This window comes from Solanum lycopersicum, chromosome 7, assembly GCF_036512215.1.
Source record: "Solanum lycopersicum chromosome 7, SLM_r2.1".
NCBI lineage: Eukaryota > Viridiplantae > Streptophyta > Magnoliopsida > Solanales > Solanaceae > Solanum > Solanum lycopersicum.
Window position 1 is genome coordinate 10,555,169 of NC_090806.1, and position 19,920 is coordinate 10,575,088.

The window sequence follows — 19,920 nt, forward strand, 5'->3', positions numbered from 1 at the left end:
AAGTTGAGAAGAGGAAAGGTAAGTGTTTCTTCAAATTCTTTTTGAACTTATATCATGTTTTAACATTTCAACTCGCATATTCGTACATTTAATGTAATGATGTCAGTTGGCTTGCATCGTCTTATGATGCAGAAGCAGGTAATCAAGATCAACATCCAGCACTTCGGTGATCTAGTTGAGAACTCAGGGTCTGTTGGTGAGCCTCATTGCATTCTTGAGGACTCTTTTTATATTTCGCTTTTAGTATTTCATTGTTAGGATAATCGGGGGTCTTGTCCCGATATCCCTCTTTGTTTTAGAGGTTTCATAGATAGTTAGTAGATCATTTGTCTTTACTTTTCATTTCATATGTTAAGACTTGAGTTGCCATTTGACCAAGTTGAATGTTTGACTATTTAAGCATTCTCAATATTTTATTATTCAAGTGAGTATAGTGTCTTTAATCATTATAACTATGCATGTAGTCTTCCGCTGAGTAAGTAAGTCAGGCCAAGGGTTCGCTTGGGGACAACAATAGTTATCGAGTGTCATCCACGTCTAGGATGTAGGCTCGAGACGTGAACTGACTTTAGGTAGACTTAGTTGTCGTCGGATAGCATGTTTTGGGTAGGGCGTCGATTATTGAATTATTCCCCATCGATTTTTTAAACTTTTCATTATTTCCTTCGTGTCTTGTGTATCGGTGAACCTGTTATGCTATTACTATTGAGAATGTTGGTGTATTGTTAGGCCTGAGGCCTTGGTTGAGGACCAACTTGAGTTTAGGTTAGTTTTCTTTATTCTTAGAGCGTTGTTTGACTACTATTGATTGGAGGCTGGTGATGACCTACATTGCATTTGTTACTTAATTTCATTTATTTTGTGATAAGATCAGAAGCGGCTCAAGCGTATTAGTGGCTTAAAGCGAAAATCAAACGCGGCCTTAAACTTGAATTGTTAATAACTTTTATATAACTAATTTCTTCTAGTTTTCAATTGATAATATAACCACTCTTATTTTAAATTATTTTTTATGTGATATAGTACTCTAAATATATCAAATTTCTTATAATAATTCCTTAATTTTTCATAAAAAGTTTACTTTTTCTTCAAATAGTATTCTATATTTCTTAAAAAATAATAACTTATAACTTATTATTATTAAAAATGAGGCCCCTTAAATTTGGAAAACTAAGACATATATCTTTTTTTTTAACACTGTCAAAGATTTCAATTGATACATAGGATCCTCATTACTATTTTTGAGAAAATTGTTTTCACACTACTACACTTTTAAAATTGATTTATACGAGAATCATACCAACTGAATCACCTAATTTTTCAGACATTAGAGACACTAAAAATAAGTAAATAATTATTGATTGGAAAAGAATTATTAGAAGAATCAATTATAGAATAAAATAAAGTATTACAACTTAAGATATCAATGGCTTAGAAGAATAGAGTAGCTATGTCCAAAATTATTTGATTTGACTATATCCTATTTGAAAATGGACCCCACAGTAGAATGGTTTAAGATTGGAAACAGATAGCTATGTAGACATAGTAGTAATATAATCCAACGTAGGACTGTTAACGACATATTCCATACAGCTCTTTCTTGCGTACGAGTTTGATTCAGTATGAATAATAATACTATACTATATTATATTGTGTTGTAATAGTACAAATCTCGAGTAATATCATAGTGCAATGGTACAAAAAAAAATTTAAAACAATTATATAAGCTTAATTTAGTATGAATTATGTTATATTATATTAAAAGTATGTCTGAATTGATGAAAGTAACGTAATTCAATACATAAATAACACAAATATAATTAGTTTGAAAGTGTGATGAAATGAAGTAAAGTTAACCAAGATATGATAATATGTTCACAATTTCAATGAAGGGATAAAAGGAACCTAATTTTTTTTCTTCTAAATCCTTATAAGAAACAATCCTTGTACTCTACCTTAAGCTTGGTTAATCATTATTATAATTAAGAGGAGGCAAAAAAATAAAAGATAGAACAAGTGTAACTAGAACATGTCTCAAAATGTTTTCCGATCCAAAGACATGTAAATGTTAATTATATTTAATATAGTTTTTCATAAAAATATAAAGTAAATTTGAGTTCGTCTTTTCTACCATCTCTCATGGAAAAATGAAAAAAAAAATAGTATTCTTAAAATACAATTGAGTCAATATTTGATACTCACATTTGGGCTTGACTAAATTCGGATTTACGTCGAGAAGTCCAACATTGAAGTGCAAAGCGTTTTCTAATAAAAACGAATCTATATTCAAAGAGACTCAAACTTTCCACCATAATTTATGTTGGTTAAAAAGACTTGCTAGTATTACCCGTGATAGTTTGTATACGAAAACAAATTCAAAACTTAAATTTTATGAATTTTCATAAAGACCTTAAATTAACGTTCATAATTAAATGTTTATAGATATTCAATCTATTTCTTTATACATATTATAAAAATAAAAAGATACTAATACATTCTTGTGAACCACCTATTGTAGTGTGGATCCCAGTATGTGCAAGCATGTGAATGAGTTTGACTATATATTAGCATTTCGTATAAGCTAATTATAAAGCATCATTATTATCGAAAAAAATGGGTTTGTTAATGTCATCAAATGCATGATTTAGTACCCTCTATAAAATTAAATTTCTTTTTACCACTAATCTCCATTCAATCATTTTCCAGTCAATCAAGATTTGCTTGACTTTACGTCTGATAATTATGATTGGAATTTAGAGGTGCAGATTATTCTAATTGGAGGGTTGTCTTGTAACATAATATATATAATACACATGGTATATATAGTTTTCTATTTTAATTTATCTGTTTAATTTTGACTTGAAAAGAAACTAAAGAAAATAAATAGATTGTGAATCTTATGGTTTAAAGTAAATATATGTAGAATATATCAAATATTTTTTAATTTTATAATTTTAAACCTTTATTATTAAAAATAGAAGAGTAAAACAAGCAAACTGAAATGGAGCAAATGTATGTCTATCGGATAATGACTTCCCATTTCTTGCACTATAATGCAAATAAAGCTTCAAATGTTTAAACTTATGAATTTGGGCTTCGAAATAATAATTTTAAAGTAATAATAATCCAATTGAAAATTATCAAATACATATACTAGGGTAGCTCAAATTGTACAAATCGTCCCCATGATCACAAACAATTTGCTTCTTTTTTTTTAATTTTTTAATATTTTCAAACTTGAGAACAAGATTCTTGTAAGTTGGATACAAGAATCATTAGCATTAAGCAATAGTAAAACCAAATAAATCTTCCCTCTTCATCTTCATTTTTTTCAAAAAAATAAATAAATTAAAAGTATATTAATAATTATCACTTCATCCATCATATTTAATGTAAAATTATATGAATTTAAGATATTTATGTACACGAAGTATGAAGTTATTAGTTGTAACCAAAACTGTAAAATTGATCCTCCGTTCAATAACGTTCAATAACAATTGTCTATGATATATTATTTATGACCAACAATACTTGTCCACTCTATAAAATTAATGAATATAATTTGATTCTTTCTCTAAAATTAAAATATAAAATATAAAAATTGAACTAAGCAAGGTGCCAAATGATATTAAAATATAAAAATTGAACTAAGCAAGGTGCCAAATGATAGCAAAAGAAGGACAGGGTGGATAACCAAAATTTCAAAATTATACTTAATAACAAAAAAAGAATCAGATAAATTCAATATAGATGTATATTAAAGTTGAGGTGAATAATTAATTTTTAATAATAAAGTCCCTCGAGATTTAGAAGGGACATAGAAATTACCCCAAAAGCTAAATGTTCCATATATCATATTTGTCTTCCAAATATACAACAAAGTGATGTGCTTTAAAATATTCAGTTCCACATGGTGCAATTATTTTATAAATAAATTCAATTCATATAATACCAATAAATTTAAAGCATGACTTTTTTAATTATTTGTCTTCTTCTTGTTTACCTTTAATTCGTTTGTCTTATGCACACTCTACAAATTGCAAAAAAATTATTGACAAAATTAGCCTCAATTATTCGTTTCTTCTCAATCATTAATTTTTTATTAATGAAGTTAAACTCAAGTAACCGGTAGTCAGGCAAGTTATAAAGACTCCAAATATGTGTAAGAAGGTAGGTATACAATATTATTGTATATACAAACAAAATATTGTTGATGATGATTTGAAGTGATAATACTATATAAAATAAAGAGGTTCAATTCTTGTTCACTCATAGAAGAGAATTAAGTGAGAACCTATAAAGTTTTTCATTTGACGTTTATCTAATAAAGAGAAGATTTAGAAGAGTTCATCTTCACTTAACCATCTAAAATGATCTAATAAAATCACATTTGTTATTTGTAATAAAAGAATAAAAAAAAAGTCACTTAATTATGCATATAAAACTCAGAATGTCACTCAATCGACTCTACAATTGTTTTATATTCTAAGCACAAAGTAAGCACTTCAGCCTGACATGGTTAAAGCGTTGTAATGTCTAACTTGTTTATGGAGTAGTGTGAACCCCCCCCCCCCCCCCCCTTGAAATTTCCACAGGAGGACATGTCAACAAGTTAAGGGGTCGTTAGGTTGAACGTATTAGGAGAAATAGTTTATGTATTATATATTATATTATTTAGCATTATGTTTGGTATGAATTTTTGGGGCTAGGCAGGGACGTATCCGGGGAGAGGGGTCACCGGGTTCACGTGAGTTCATTCTCTCCTCTCAAGATCATATGTAGTATTATTATATTTTTAAAAGTATATTAAAATATAGATGCGTAAACCCACACTCAAAATGTCTTATAACGCAATGTTGATTGATGCATCTCTCTACGTGAGGTTAGAAATTTGAATTTTATATTTATTTTGTTTTATTTTTCTTTCTAAAATTAGAGAACACCTCTCTAAGTGGTTAATTTTTTGGGGGGTTGGGGTGGGTGGGGGCTGGTAGGGGGCTGGCAAGGTGGAGGGTAGGAGTTTAAAAATAAAAATTTGAATTGAAAATATTTTTAAAAAACAAAATTAATTTTTTGGGGAGGGGGTGTGGTTTGGGGGTTGGCCGGTGGTGGGTGGGTTGGGGCCGGGGATCGGGTGAAAAAATAAAATTTTAAAATTGAAAATATTTTTTTAAATTGATTTTTTTCAAAAAAAAATTGTAAGTTGAATTTGGAGGAGAGTTTTGGAAAATGTTTTCCTTAATTTTTGAAAGAAAGTCATTTTCCTTAATTTTGAGAAAAATGAATTGATTTGAAAAACATTTTCTAAAACTTTTGTCTCAACCAAATATGAGAATTGGAAAATACCAACCGCACTCTTAATTTGTATTAAGAAAATTTTGGTACTTACTTCAAAATAGTTGTCATGTTGCTCCTCTTTTGTACATTACTATTTTATTTTATTTTTTTTGTATGAGTGTTAATTATATTCTTCCTTCAAAAATCTATACAGTAGCATACATATCCATCTAACTATTTGATCTCATTTTAGATTTATGACTTTACATTATTTTGGTATATAAGTTCTTATATCTATATATATATATATATATATATATATATATATATATATATATATATATATATATATATATATATTATTCCATGATACAGGTGATGCCAATCTAAGTCCAGTTTGAACTCCATCCTTGCATTTCTTGGAGTTGATATTACTTTCTAAGTCACCCTACTGGATGTCAGAAAAAGAAGATAAATAAAGGTCTTGGAAGGCCAAAATGTAGGTGGAAAGATGCTGGTATACATATATTGTATACAGTAAATATACAGGATAGAAATGGGCTAAAAGCCCACCATTTCAAAGCAGCCCAAAAAGGCTAATCTGGGAATCTGGGTCCAAACCCAAGTTTCTTTAGTCTACTTAGCCTAAACATTATTATGCCTAAATATTGAAAAACAACTATATTTTAGCTTTTAATGAGACTCCTTACCAACAGTTTCATCATTTATTAAAAATATCATTATTTTAGCTTGTTAAAGAATTAATTAGGTATTTAATTTATTTTGATTAATTTGAAAGAATATAAATATTAATAATAGAACGGAGAAGTTCATGGAACAAAAAAATTGAAAAAAGGTAAAAAATAATTTAAATAGAAATTAGTTAAGTTTTGAAAAGAGCATAAAATAGTCATATTTCTATTGAGCGTTCTTTTTCTCTCTTTTTAAGACATAAAAAATGAAATAATCTAGGTTGTTTTCCGAATCATTTATTTGATAACTTTAAAAGCTTCTTCAAGTTGAATACGACATATTTTCAAAATGAAAAATTTTAAAATGGACGATTATAAATTTGTCGCATTCAGTGAATAATTGAAAAATAATCAGATTTTTTTTTGAATTTTTATTTGTTTGGATGAGATATTTGTATAGTACAAGAGTTTTTTTTTCCTGATTGAATCAGTGAAATCTTTGTGTGCATTGGGATTTATAGGTTATTTCGAATATAACTTAAGCTATACATTGCCCGGGAAGAACGATTTGGATTTTGTATTCAAATTATGATGTATAACAAATGAAATTGTTTTTTTTTTAATTTAGTAGTTGTTTTTTCTGTTTGAATGCATACAATAATTTGTATCTCATTAAGTTAATGTAACTAATTGATCATGAACTATATGTTGAATACAACAATCTATGAATACAAAAGTGAGATGAAAATACAAAGTGACATTGAATATAAAGTTGTGAATACAAAAAAAATACTTTTTTCATTGAAATACAAAGTGACTTTGAAGATAAAATACAAACTAATCGATCATAAACTATATGTTGAATACAACAATATATGAATACAAAAGTGAGATGAAAATACAAAGTTATAAATTCAAAGTGAGATTGAATATAAAGTTATGAATACAAAAGAAATACTCTTTTCATTTGACATACAAAGTAACTTTAAAAGGTAAAATAGGCACATAAATTACAAAAGTTGTAGGTATACAATTAGGTTGAATACAAAACAAAAGAAAAATACAAACTTGTTCATATATAAATTGAGACTGAAATACCGAATGAATACCCAATAAGATACAGAATTGTTAGCATACAGTTAGGATGAATGCAAATTAAGAAGGAAATACAAACATGTTGGTGTACTAATTGAGATTGAAATACAATATAAAAACAAAAAATATGTAAAACTTTTTGATATATAGATAGAATGAATAGACAAATAAACTGTTGATTCAGACATTGTAGATAGACAAATGTTTTCTCTGAATCTAAAATCCTAAAAGCAAATATAAGGGTATTTAAAAGTCAAACAAAATAAATATATGAATGGATTTGTAAATTCTAATAAATTTAAAATATTAAAACGAAATTAGAAAACAATTAAAGAAATTATTTAATCGACTAAAAATCTTAGATCATAAATATTAGATGAACATGTAAACAAACTTGCATAAACTTAAAAAAAATTGACGAAAACATGTAATATGTACAATGCGAAATATAAACCATAAACGGTGATATTGAAATTCGTAATATATAGAATCTGAAGTATACACCATAATCGGTGATTTTAAACAGCAAATCTAAATAAATCTAAATAAATAATGGAAATTACCTTGTCAATCGAGAAATCTGCTTGAATTAAAAAGATTTGTTTAATAATAGAGAAAATCTCTTGAACTAAAAATATATTTTGATGAACAATTTATGAGTACCTTGAAGAAAGAGAATCTAGAAACATGGGGAAAAAAAGACGGATAGAAACGTGAAAAGTGAGGTTAGAAATGTGAAGGTGAAGAAGGAAGATTAATGAGTATTGATAACCGATTGGTTTACACTATGTTTGAATCATTGTCACTCATTGTATTGTATCGTTAATATACCTACAATGTTTGTTTTGATTGTTACTTAAAATGTATTGTACTGTATTGTTAAACTTGGTTGTTACCTAACAATGAAAAACCCTATTTTATGGAATAACCGATTTGATGTGCTCCCGTTCTTACTTAATTTTTTTCCAATTATATCTTTACGTAATATTTCAAAATATCTACTCTCGTGTCCATTATCACTTCACAAATTATTTTGGCTAAGATTTTTCCTTATTTTAAAACATTTAAAATATATATATATTCGAATTGATTTAGTTTTTGATTGATTTTTTTTAATAAAAATCAAACCAATTCAACCATAGTCGGGTTTATTTCTAATACCAAACCAAGTCAAATCAGATCACATAGTCGGGTTTATTTCTAATACCAAACCAAGTCAAATCAGATCACATAGTCGGATTTATTTCTAATACCAAACCAAGTCAAATCAGATCACATAGTCGGGTTTATTTCTAATACCAAATCAAGTCAAATCAGATCACTAGTAAATTTTATTTTAATTTAAGTTGACTTGCGAATTTCAATTGATTTTATACAACATAACATCAATAAAAAAAATTAGAAAGATAAATAGAAAAACAATTTTATTGATGAATTTTGATATAGCGTAACCAAGATCAAAAGAGCTAATTGTCGAGGAATTTCATCGAACTAGCTATTGGTTACACATCCCAATAAGTCATAAAAATGATTACAAAAAAAATAGGTAAATCGTACTATTACTTTATTATTAGTAAATAAACTCAAATAAAGTAATTACTAATTTGGTCTCGTGCAATCGAATCGGATCTCACCCTGATTTCCGGTCAAAACTCCGACCCGACCCAACTTAGTCATTGCTGTTGCAAATGCTTGTTTAAATGCATCATTATTAGAAGCAAATAAGTTGACAGTATTTCTTGATCTTGAGTCAGTGAAAAGTATTTGATCAGACACAAATAGACCTTTTCCTTGTTGAAGGTTTTTATAATAAGCATTATCAAAAGTATTGGGTGTTGTTGGATCCATGTTAATAGCAATTCTTGGGTCGACCCGTAATGGACACATTTGCTTCAATTGTGCCACGTATGCTTTGTTTAGGGTCGGGTCAACACTGCTCTTTGGGCTGAAATTGTAAAGCCTCTTGGAAACACGGTTGCAATGAGAGAAACCAAGAGTATGTGCACCTATATTTCAAACAACGTTTTAGTTTGATTCGATATCAAATTTAAAAAATAGAGAATTTTTTGTCGTGCTAGGTAATAGAATGTTAAAATATCTATTAAAAAAGGTATGATACATAAATCTGTCACTTAATATTTAATATCCTCCAATTTAAGATGTCTATGAGTAAACATTTAAATTTGTATATAGTTGAATAAGTAGATACATGAGTCTTATATGACATAAAACACGTGGTGTACACCACGTAAGACACAAATTGCAACATAGGATGCTACGTTGACATGCGTGTCTGTTTGTTCAACTTTATATACAGGTTTAAGGTTTACATACTCAACTAAATACTCCATCCGTTTCGAAAAGAATGATATCCTTTCCTTTTAAGTTTGTTTAAAAAAGAATGACCTTTTTCTTTTTTTGGTACATTATAATTTCAGTTTTCCACGTGACATGTTTTAAGGCCACAAAATCAAACGACAATTTTGTACATTTGACCTAACTTTAATTTAGGGCCACAAGATTCGAAAGTCTTCTTTATACTCTTAAAATTTGTACCAAGTCAAACCAAATCATTCTTTGTGAAACGAAAGAAATAGCGTACAACGAAATTAGGCCAAAAAAAGAAAACATACGATAATTAAATTAGGACAGAGCAAATACCTGATAATGCGATCATATCAGTTTGGCTAAGGCCACGTCTAGCAAACATGGTATTGAGCTGGTCTAGGTTGAATCCTTCCCCTGGAAGTTGATGTTGGACTGAGGTTAAGGTTGAAACTTTCCCATCACGACGGCCCAACTCCACCGGATAAAATGGGCCTCCAGTCTACAATTATATTACGTAAGATTGATGAGATCAAGCAGTAATTGAACAGTCTTTCTACTGAAACACGACATATTTTATCTTGACATCATCAATATACTATATATACTGAATAGTAAAAGTAGTATTTTACCATAGCAACAACTTCTCTAGTAGCCAAAGCTAAAATATCAGCACAAGATACTTTGTTACGACATTTAGAGTCACTATCCACAGCTGCTTTGGCTTTGACAACAGTATCAAATCCATCACCAGCTAATGAAAGATTATCTGGATGGTCCTTCTCTGCTTTTCCATTTGGTGATGACAATAGCATCGATGCATCACAACCCTAAAATCACTCAAAATTGTTATATGTTAGTTTTTTTTTTTTGTAATTGAGACAATTCAATGAATTTGAAAACGCACCCGAACAAAGCAATCATGAAAAAAGAGTCGGAGAGTCGCTGGAGCCGTAACAAAAGTCTGTTGAAATTTCAGTCTAACAGCAGAACGAACTAATGACTCAACATTTGGGCATGTATTTTTGTAAAAGTCTGTTTTCAATTGACCAAAGGCAATACTACTAACACTTAGAATTAATAACATAACAAAAAACAAATTACTGATCTTTTTTTGATTCTCCATTTTTTGAGATATTAATTTGATCATTTTATGGGTTGTATTTATACTTTTCATATATCAAAGTGGGTAGTTAAATTAAAGTTGGACTTTGGCTAAATACACCCTGGCCATTTGTTCAATGAGATTGTGGTTGAGTTATGGTGATTTTTTTTATCATTATCATTTTTTATAACTAAAGTTAATTATGAGTAGCATAGTATTTTTTTTATATGGTGGATTAGAGAATGGCAGATCATTAGAAATAGAATAAAATAATACTACTCCTTAATTGCATTGTTTTGTATTTTTTTTATATATAAAATAAGAAAAGAGATATAAGTGCATTTGGCTTGAAAGAAAAATGTTTTTATGAAAAATATTTTTAAAGAGAATAAGTGAGCCTATTTGTTATTATTTTTTTAGTATTTAAAAAATACGTTAAAAAAGAAATTCTCAAGAACAATTATATGTGTAAGTTAGTAAAATGTTATGAAGCTGGATTGTGATGGAGGGGTAGAATCGTCTAGAAATGAGGGTTAGGACACTAGGTTGAATAAAAGGAGGAGATAATGAATTATAGGTAAGTTCAAAATTGCATGCATAAATACAAAATAATAGTGGACTTTATTTAGCTTGCATTCTAAATAACAAACAATACTCCAACCATCTATCAATTTTCAATGTCATAAAAATAGAAATACATGTCCAAAAATTCATCACTCTATACTTGATTATCTCTAAACGTTACCCAATTTAACATTAAGATATAAAAATGACTCGATCGAGACTGAAATTAATTATTTACATTAATAACATAGGATAGATAACCTTCACAAAATATCATATCAATGTAAAAAATTAGTCATAAATAGACTACATCCCCCTAGCTAAAAGTTGTGTGTATCCCTAATGCATTAATTATTAAAAATAAATAAAGAACAAAGGGTTTAGCTTGGCCACATTCTCATCTTAATAATCTATTATGATGAAGTTTTCTTTGTTGAACATTGGGTGGGGGATTTCACAAATATTTTATACCTTAGGATTTAACTATAACTTAGAGTTTGATCATAGATTTTTAAATATTTTTGGCAAATATTATTTAGATAAAAAATTGGGTGAAATTTTATCATATGTTTGGCCATAGTATTTGAAAAAATTTATTTTTTAAAAAAATATTATTTATACCCATATATAAGTTGTAAAGACTATCAAAACTAACCATAAGTTTGTATTACAAGTCAACTGGATCTTCGTTGCAACTAATAACAAGTAGCGTTCATGACACTGGAGTAGTGTGGTAGTTTGGAATGAGTACCAGACATCATTCTATAAATCGTGAAGTAGACAAAGCACATAACTTTGTTACCTTGAGCCAATTGTTTATCATTTTTATCAACAATCATATCATCACTTTCATGTTCATTGAAATATTTCATGATCACTACTTTGTCGTTCACGTAAAAAAATTATGTAATACAACGCAAATAATATACTATAGAGGGTGTTTTTATTAAAGATTTTAAATTAAATTTCATTTTTTAAAAGATCCCAATAATGAGATTTGACCCAAATATCATGAAAAAAAAACTAGTATTTGAAAATTTAGGATATTTAACAAAAATGATAACAAATTATATTGACAAACACTATTTACCAATTTTTTCTCCCAATATTAGTTGAGAAATCAATGATCAAACAGGTCCTAATGGTATCTTACCCTTCTTGTTAAGAGGGTGAACCACGAGCAAAAATTAAACTATACCGATCTAAAGATAAACATAAACATACCTAGCTCTTTATGCTTTTAATTTGATTAATTTATCAAATCATAATAACCTCAATAATTGATCAACAAGATTTTGTATGTCATGCTTTTTCTTCCTTTTAACTTTGAAGAAGAATAAAAAGTTTAAGTGCATGAATCTGTCATTATCTTAAAAATTTTGGGTAGCATTATGAACGTTTAGAATATGGTATAGTCCAATAGCAAAAGAATGAGACAGGTAGTGACCAATGTGTGTCTCACAATGTTCCATGGAATAATCATTCGTTTAGAAAAAGACAAACAAAGCGCACATTTAGGGTCTTCCTTAAGCCATGTTACTAGTTATAAGTGACCCTTTCAACAATAATTAATTCATTTTAGTTTTGTCAAAAACCTACAACTCTTGCACTCTTTCAAATATAGTAAATTTATGGCATGATACATAATATATCTTTTAACTTAGTTTTAATTGATATTTATATTTATATCCTTTAATTTTGGATGTCCATAAGTAGACATTCAGATTTATATAAAATTGAACGAGTAAACACATGTATCTAGGGGCTTAGCTACCATTAGCTTAGGGATTTGACTCCCTTAGTCGGAAAATTATACTGTATTTATGAGTGAAATGATACTTTAAGGGTTAAATAATACATTTTGAACACCCTTGAAAAACAATAAAATTTCTTAGCTTAGTGGTTTCAGTTGTTCATCTCAAGTTAAGTCATTTGCTACCTGTTGTGCATGGGTTTGATTAGCTTCTAATTAATTTCTTAATCATAGTTAATAAATTTTGTAATTTTTGAACACCTTTCATAGAATTTCTTGTCACACCATTACATGTATCCTACCTGATATATACTATGTGGCAATTCATGTCCTAACGGCATCCTAATATGTCGCAAAGGGGAATTTTTTCTTTTGTGCCCTTGCATACCTTAATAATTATATCAGAGGTTTCTGATCAATTAAGGCATGTTTGGATTGGTTTTGGCTTATGAATTATAAGTCAAAAGCCATAACTTATGATTTTTAACTTATGACTTATTTTTATTATTTTGACTTTAAAATAAGTGTTTCTAAGCACTTTTTAACTTTATCTAAACACTTAAAAACTATTTTGACTTAAAAACACCTAAAATAAGTCAATCCAAAAGAACACTAATTCTTATTTCGTGATAAAGCAAAGAAACAAACTACTCAATTTTTACATAGTGAGCTGATTTTATTAATGAACATAAAAAGATAAAACCATTAATGTGTAGTGAAGAAATAAGCACATCTTTTCCTTTAATACCTAAAAAAATTTGAAATTTGTTAGTCAACTTTAACCCAAAAAAAAAAAGTAAAGAAAGAAAATTGTTAGTCAACGAAACGCATACGAAGTCACGACTATGCATGGCCAAGTACTTCTCAACGTGAAGACGTGTTAAATTAAGACACGTAACTAAGATATACTATTAGAATTATTGAAATATAAGAATCCCATGATCAATCATTTGAAATACACATGCTTTAACAGTTACAAGTGGATGAACATGAACTTGAAGAAATTATTTTTCTCAAAACAAATGACGTGTAGATTTGATCAAACTAAACATGTTTATTATATTATGTTGGAATTCTATCTCCAAATTCGCCTAAGGAACAAGTAAAATCTATATGTTTCTTTATCGAATACAACAATTATATTTTATGAATCAAATAAAATAATAATACAATATTTTATTGCGGAAAACTCTAACTCATAAAGATAAAAATCACGATCTACATCTTTGTGGAATTTAACTCTACTTTATTAAACTTCAAGTCTCAACACAAGATTACAAACCTACATAAACTAAGGAATTATAAACTCTAATTCCTAGCTAAGAAATTATAAACTCTAATTTCTAGCTACCCAAGATAAAAAACCCCAGGTTTAAATCTTCTACCGTCTGTCAAGTTTCTCAAACTTGTTAGACGAATCCTACACACACACTTGATTGTAACAAAACTCTTAATTAGAATCTTAAAACTTTTTCCTCACAAATTGGCAACACTCCCAGTAACTCTCAAAACTCTCTCAGACCTCTTGATCGTGTTTTGACCTCTCTCTATGTAAGTGTGCATATTCTCAAGCGAAACTATCGACCTATTTATAGATTTGGGCTTGAATCCAAAATCTATTTCAACTAGAAATCCTACTTGTGTTCTTCTTCCTTTTTCTCTTGAAACTTAGAAGCTCACGCGTAGGTTTCCTATATTGTGCGGAACTTCTAGTTCAACTCGAACTTGTCTTCCCCACATCTTCAACTCCTTCTTCAACTAGAACTTAACTTTTCCGCATCTTCAACTCGAACATCCTTGTTTTTAAACCAAACTCAACACGTACTTCTTTTATTCTTTGCTGCTGAAACATTATCGCTAGAATAAAACCTTGTAGCATTAGGACTTCTCTTTGTACTTTGCATTGAAAGGAAATTCTTACGTGATTTTCCTTATTTAGCTTACAAAAATTCTTTCCTACTTTAGCAAAACCTAGTTGAACTCAACTTGGATAAGGTAATATTTTCTCCAAACACGTTTTTCAATTCAGACTTGAATTCAACTACAACGTGTTAATACTTCCCTGGACATGTTACCTGTACATGTTAGTACTACCTATTCTATCGTAACTTTGCCATGTTACTGCGACAACTTCTTAACTTTGTCATACTTCAAAACAACAAGACCTTAACAAATTTCTCCTTTTTGACTATGACAAATTTTATTTGCTTGCATTGAATAGACCAATAAATACGTACAATCATATGCACGTTGCAAACAATATTTTCGTAGTCCCTTCCAGTAGGCCTTGTTAAACTCAGATCATGTTTGTTAAACTTGTTTCAAGATGCAATCTTTGTCACTCTTCAAAATATACATATTCATGTGTGCCATCGAATTCCCCTTTTTTGATGATGACAAACCATTGTTTCTTGTGTGAATAGATCAATCTATGTTATTTTAGTTTCTTAAAACACAATACACAGAGCAAATACATTAGAGGACAAGTTAGACCAATTAGGTTATAAATATTACACAAGTATGCACTTCCCCCTTTTGACATCATAAAACACTGTGAAGGTATACGCCGCACTAGATAAACAAATTCGATACTCATAGACACTAGGTCTTTCACCTACACAAACACTTAAAAAATCAAAAACTCAGTTAATTATAGCAAAGCATTTACACAAACAAAAGAGATTGACATGAACCTAAAACTCAAACTCAACATTAGCATTAATCAAAAGTATATACACCACAAATGTAATCAAAATTAAAGGTAGAATCAAGCACTTGTGATGATAAAAAATTTGAAAGTCAAAGGCTAGAGTGACTAAGTAATATCAAAAGATCGGGCATGAGAAGATAAATAAGTCATTTTTCAGCAGCAAAAATATCTTTTGGATTAACAAAATTAGCAGCCTTCTCAATTTCAAAGGTAGCCTTGATCAATGCATGCTCAATCTTGTTTTTCTCTTCTTATATCATATTTAAGGAACTTGTTCAATCAATAGTGTACCCTCTGCAGAAACAATAGTTCACTCATCTTTAATTTTAATAGAGTCAGTAAGAGGAACAAATTATCTTGAATCTCATTTGTAAAGAACATGTTCTCTCAATCTGTTCCTTGGACATGGTACTATCAGGTGCAGCACCAACTATAATACTTTTTGACATCAATCAAAAATCCCAGTTTATATGATTCTCAATAAAAGAACTAGGTTTGACAGATGGATCTCCCATCGATTCTCCCTCACTAGATGCACCCAAGTTGAGCCTAACAAGTGAACTTTGTTCAAGTGTACAGTCCCCAAAGTATTCCCCCTCAGAAGGTAAATCCTCCAAGACTCAATACAAAAGATTTCCCCTAAGAAACAACACACTCTATTTTCTCAATCTATATTTTATAAGGTACCAAATTAGAGGTGTCCTCCACCAAATTCATCTCAACCATAGTCCATCACATTGGGATAAGACTTTTTAAGAAGATATTTGTTTTGGTAGTATTTAGGGCATGCATATCTTTTGGACAAGTGGCAGAAATAGGTTCAAGTGCATTGACTTTATATTTAAACATGAATAATTGTAGTGCACATACCTTAGATCTCTGGATAATGCTGAATTTTGCTTCAATATTACTAAGTCTCTCTCCCGTGACAGATGCAAATACTATGTTATAGTACATGAGTAGCATGACTTTAAATGTGGTATAGATACATACAACTTAATGTACAAAACTGAGCATTGAATTCAAGATTAGAGGGAAGTATACACAATGTTCATTAGCCATTGAGGGATAATTATGTGACTTTAATCATCCCATGTTCAAACTTGTTCCTTTTAAAAATATTTTCCTTGGTTAATCATATTTTTGATTGATTGATCATCTGAGTGCACATAACTGTTAGATAATGCATAGGTTGGACGTGGTTCATTCGCATGCTTCTTCAGTCTTTCCCTTTTTTTTCTTTCCTTTTTTTCCACCTATTTTTTCATAGTCAATGTTATTCATTCATTCCTTTTTTTTTTCCTCAAGTGAGAGAAATTTCTTCTAATTTCAATCATGCATCTGAAGCAACATGTTCAATTGGTGAATGTTGCCTGCTTATTCTCACTTTTTCTGCAAATTCAAAGGTTAGATTTAGGAACCCAGACTAGCTTGGGTCCTTTGTATTGATAAAAAGAATAAATAAGATCTCTATGAGCCCATTTGGACAGATTAGTTTTCCTTTGAGTATACCTGTTCATTTGAGCAGTTTTATAAGTTTCTCTTGCTTTATTTTCTGCAGTAACTCTGTATTTCGGACAATTTTTCTTAGAGTGGCTTGAGTTACCATAAAAAATACATAACAAAGAATTTTTAATCATAGGTTGTTCATACCCTATTCTAGTTCTTATGTTCCGAGTAGTGTTACCTAGACGTGTTACTATCATGAAAGATTTTGTCCATTTATTAGCTCTTTCCAAATAAGTTTTTATTCTAGACATTTCAAGATTCATTCTCCTAGAAATTTCCCTTTCAAAAGATAATTTATTGTTTAACCTTATTAGATCTTGGTCACATCTGATTTGGTCACCACTAATTTTTTCTTTTTCATTTCGAGTAACACTTTGTTTCAACATTTCAGATTTCAGAGCCAAACTGCAGGAATCAAGTTGTTATACCTGTTTCTTTAGAATAATTTTCTTTCTTGAGATCAGAATTAAACTTTTTTCAAGATCAATATACTCAAACTTTAAATTAGTCATGCAAGCAAGCAATTGATTCTTGATTTTAACTAGTTCTTGAATTTTATCTATGGAAGTGAGTAATAAGAATGATAATTTTTTCTTAGAGAACTTTACTAGTTTATCTTTTAAATAAAAAACATTTACCTCCATTCCTTCAGAGTCTGATTCAGGTTTAGTTTTTTATTCTTCTATGGCCATCAAATTGAGGTCCTCATCATCTTCGTCATACCTCTCTGAACCTGTTCCCCAAGCAGCATACATCGCTTGCTCCTTTTCTTTATATTTTCTTTTGTTTAAAAGTTCTCTCTTCTCCTTTGTAGCTCTTTTTTTTTCATTATACCTCCCACATAGGATAATTCTTAATTTGATGATCAGTTTTTTCACACTTGAAGCATCCTTAACTTTGTGGTTGCTTTGTATTCTTTTCTTTAGTGTGTATTGCCTTTTTTTAGAAATTAATCCTCTTTTAAAGAATTTCTTGAAGTTTCTACTTATCAGTGCCAATTCATCATCATCTATATCTGATTCATCACTTTCAGTTGATTTAAATCCAAGATTTTTCTCTTTGTTTTCTTCACCTCTTTTGTCAACATTATCTCGTAAGGTTTGAGATTTCCTACTAATTCATCCAAAGTCATATTGGTTAGATCCTTGGCTTCTCTGATTGTAGTGACTTTTATTTCTCATGATCTACACAGAGTCATTAGTACTTTGTTTGCATGTTCCTCAGTGGTATATACTTTTCCCAAGGATATTACTCGTTTACAACAGTGGTAAATCTGGTGATTATATCTTGAAGTGGTTCTCCTAATTTCATCTTGAAGGCTTCTTATTCAGAACAAAATCGCGCGACTCTAAATTTTCGAACTTGAGTTGCACCTTCATGAGCATTTTGTAAGGTGTCCCGTATTTATTTTATTGAGGTACAACTTGAGATGCGATTAAACTCATCAGGTCCTAGTCTACATACAAGAATGCATTTATATTTTACATTCTTTCCCAGCATCTTGTTATCGGCATTCCCGTATTTTTCTTTGGATTTTGGTATAGTGTTTCCTTCACTGTCCGTCATAGTAGGAGTTAATGATCCATTAGTAATTCTAACCCATAGTTTGTAATCTTCAGCTTGAATAAAGTCTTCTATCCTTGTCTTCCACCAAGAGTAGATTCTCCATTAAATAATGGTTGTCTGTTGATGTGTTGCCCTTGACCATGCCCAAGAGGAGGTGCAAAATTTATAATGATATTAACTTAAGTTATTAGACTCTTCAAAGATAACCCGCTCTGATACCAATTAGTGAAATTCTGACCCCCAAATTCGCCCAAGGAACAAGTATATTTTATATGTTCCTTTGTAGATTACAACAGTTACGTTTTGTGAAGCAAATAAAATAATAAAATAATATTTTATTGCAGAAAATCCCAACTTAAAAAGGTAAAAATCACGACCTACACATATGTAGGATTTAACTCAATTTTATTAAACTCCAAGTCTCAACACAAGATTATAAACCTACATAAACTAAGGAATTATAAACTTTAATTCCTAGAGGAATTATAAACTCTAATTCCTAGCTAAGAAATTATAAACTCTAATTTCTAGCTACCCAAGACAAAAACCCCAGGTTTAAGTCTTCTACCGTCCGTCAAGTTTCTGTAACTTGTTAGACGAATCCTACACACACTCAATTGTAATCAAAACTCTTCATTACAATCTTATAACTTTTTCCTCACAAATTGGCAACACTCCCAAGTAACTCTAAAAACTCTCTCAAACCTCTTGATCGTGTTTTAATCTCTCTGTATGTAAGTGAACAATTTTCTCAAGCGAAACTATCGCCCTATTTATAGATTTGGACTTGAATCCAAAACCTATTTCAACTAGAAATCTTATGTTTGCTCTTTTTCCTTTTTCCCTTGAAACTTAGATGCTCATGCGTAGGATTTCCTACATTGTGAGGAACTTCTAGTTCAACTCGAACTTGTCTTCGCCACTTATTCAGCTAAAACTTACTTTGTCGCATCTTCAACTCGAACATCCTTGTCTTTAAACCAAACTCAACACGGACTTCTTTAAAGCTTTTGTCGCTGGAATAAAACCTTGTAGCATTAGGACTTCTCTTTGTACTTTGCATTGAAAGGAAACTTCTTACGTGATTTTTGTTATTTAGCTTACAAAAACTGTTTTCCTACTCTACCAAACCTAGTTGAACTCAACTTGGATTAGGTAATATTTTCTCCAAACACGTTTTCCGATTTAGACTTGGATTCAACTACAACGTGTTAATACTTCCCTGTGCGTGTTGCATGTACATGTTAGTACTACATGTTCTACCGTAACTTTGCCATATTACTGCCACAACTTCTTAACTTTGCCATACTTCAAAACAACAAGA

General features: G+C 29.8%; 1 protein-coding gene across 1 annotated transcript; it reads right to left on the reverse strand.

Annotated features, from left to right (window-relative positions):
* Window positions 1-8,471: 8,471 nt before the first annotated feature.
* LOC101264739 (peroxidase 16) lies at window positions 8,472-10,646 on the reverse strand. Its single transcript, XM_004242863.5, has 4 exons — window positions 10,297-10,646; window positions 10,022-10,219; window positions 9,726-9,891; window positions 8,472-9,070 (listed from the first exon to the last, which is right to left on the reverse strand). The coding sequence occupies exons 1-4, from the start codon at window positions 10,564-10,566 to the stop codon at window positions 8,664-8,666; spliced, it is 1,041 nt and encodes a 346-aa protein (XP_004242911.3). The 5' UTR covers window positions 10,567-10,646; the 3' UTR covers window positions 8,472-8,663.
* Between the last annotated feature and the right edge of the window lie 9,274 nt (window positions 10,647-19,920).

Coding starts and splice junctions, on each gene's coding strand:
- LOC101264739 (XM_004242863.5), bottom strand. CDS start 10,566: ATGAAAAGTATAAATACAACCCATAAAATGATCAAATTAATATCTCAA. Junction 10,220..10,296: donor TTCATGATTGCTTTGTTCGG/GTGCGTTTTCAA, acceptor GAGTGATTTTAG/GGTTGTGATGCATCGATGCT. Junction 9,071..9,725: donor TGATATGATCGCATTATCAG/GTATTTGCTCTG, acceptor TTTGAAATATAG/GTGCACATACTCTTGGTTTC.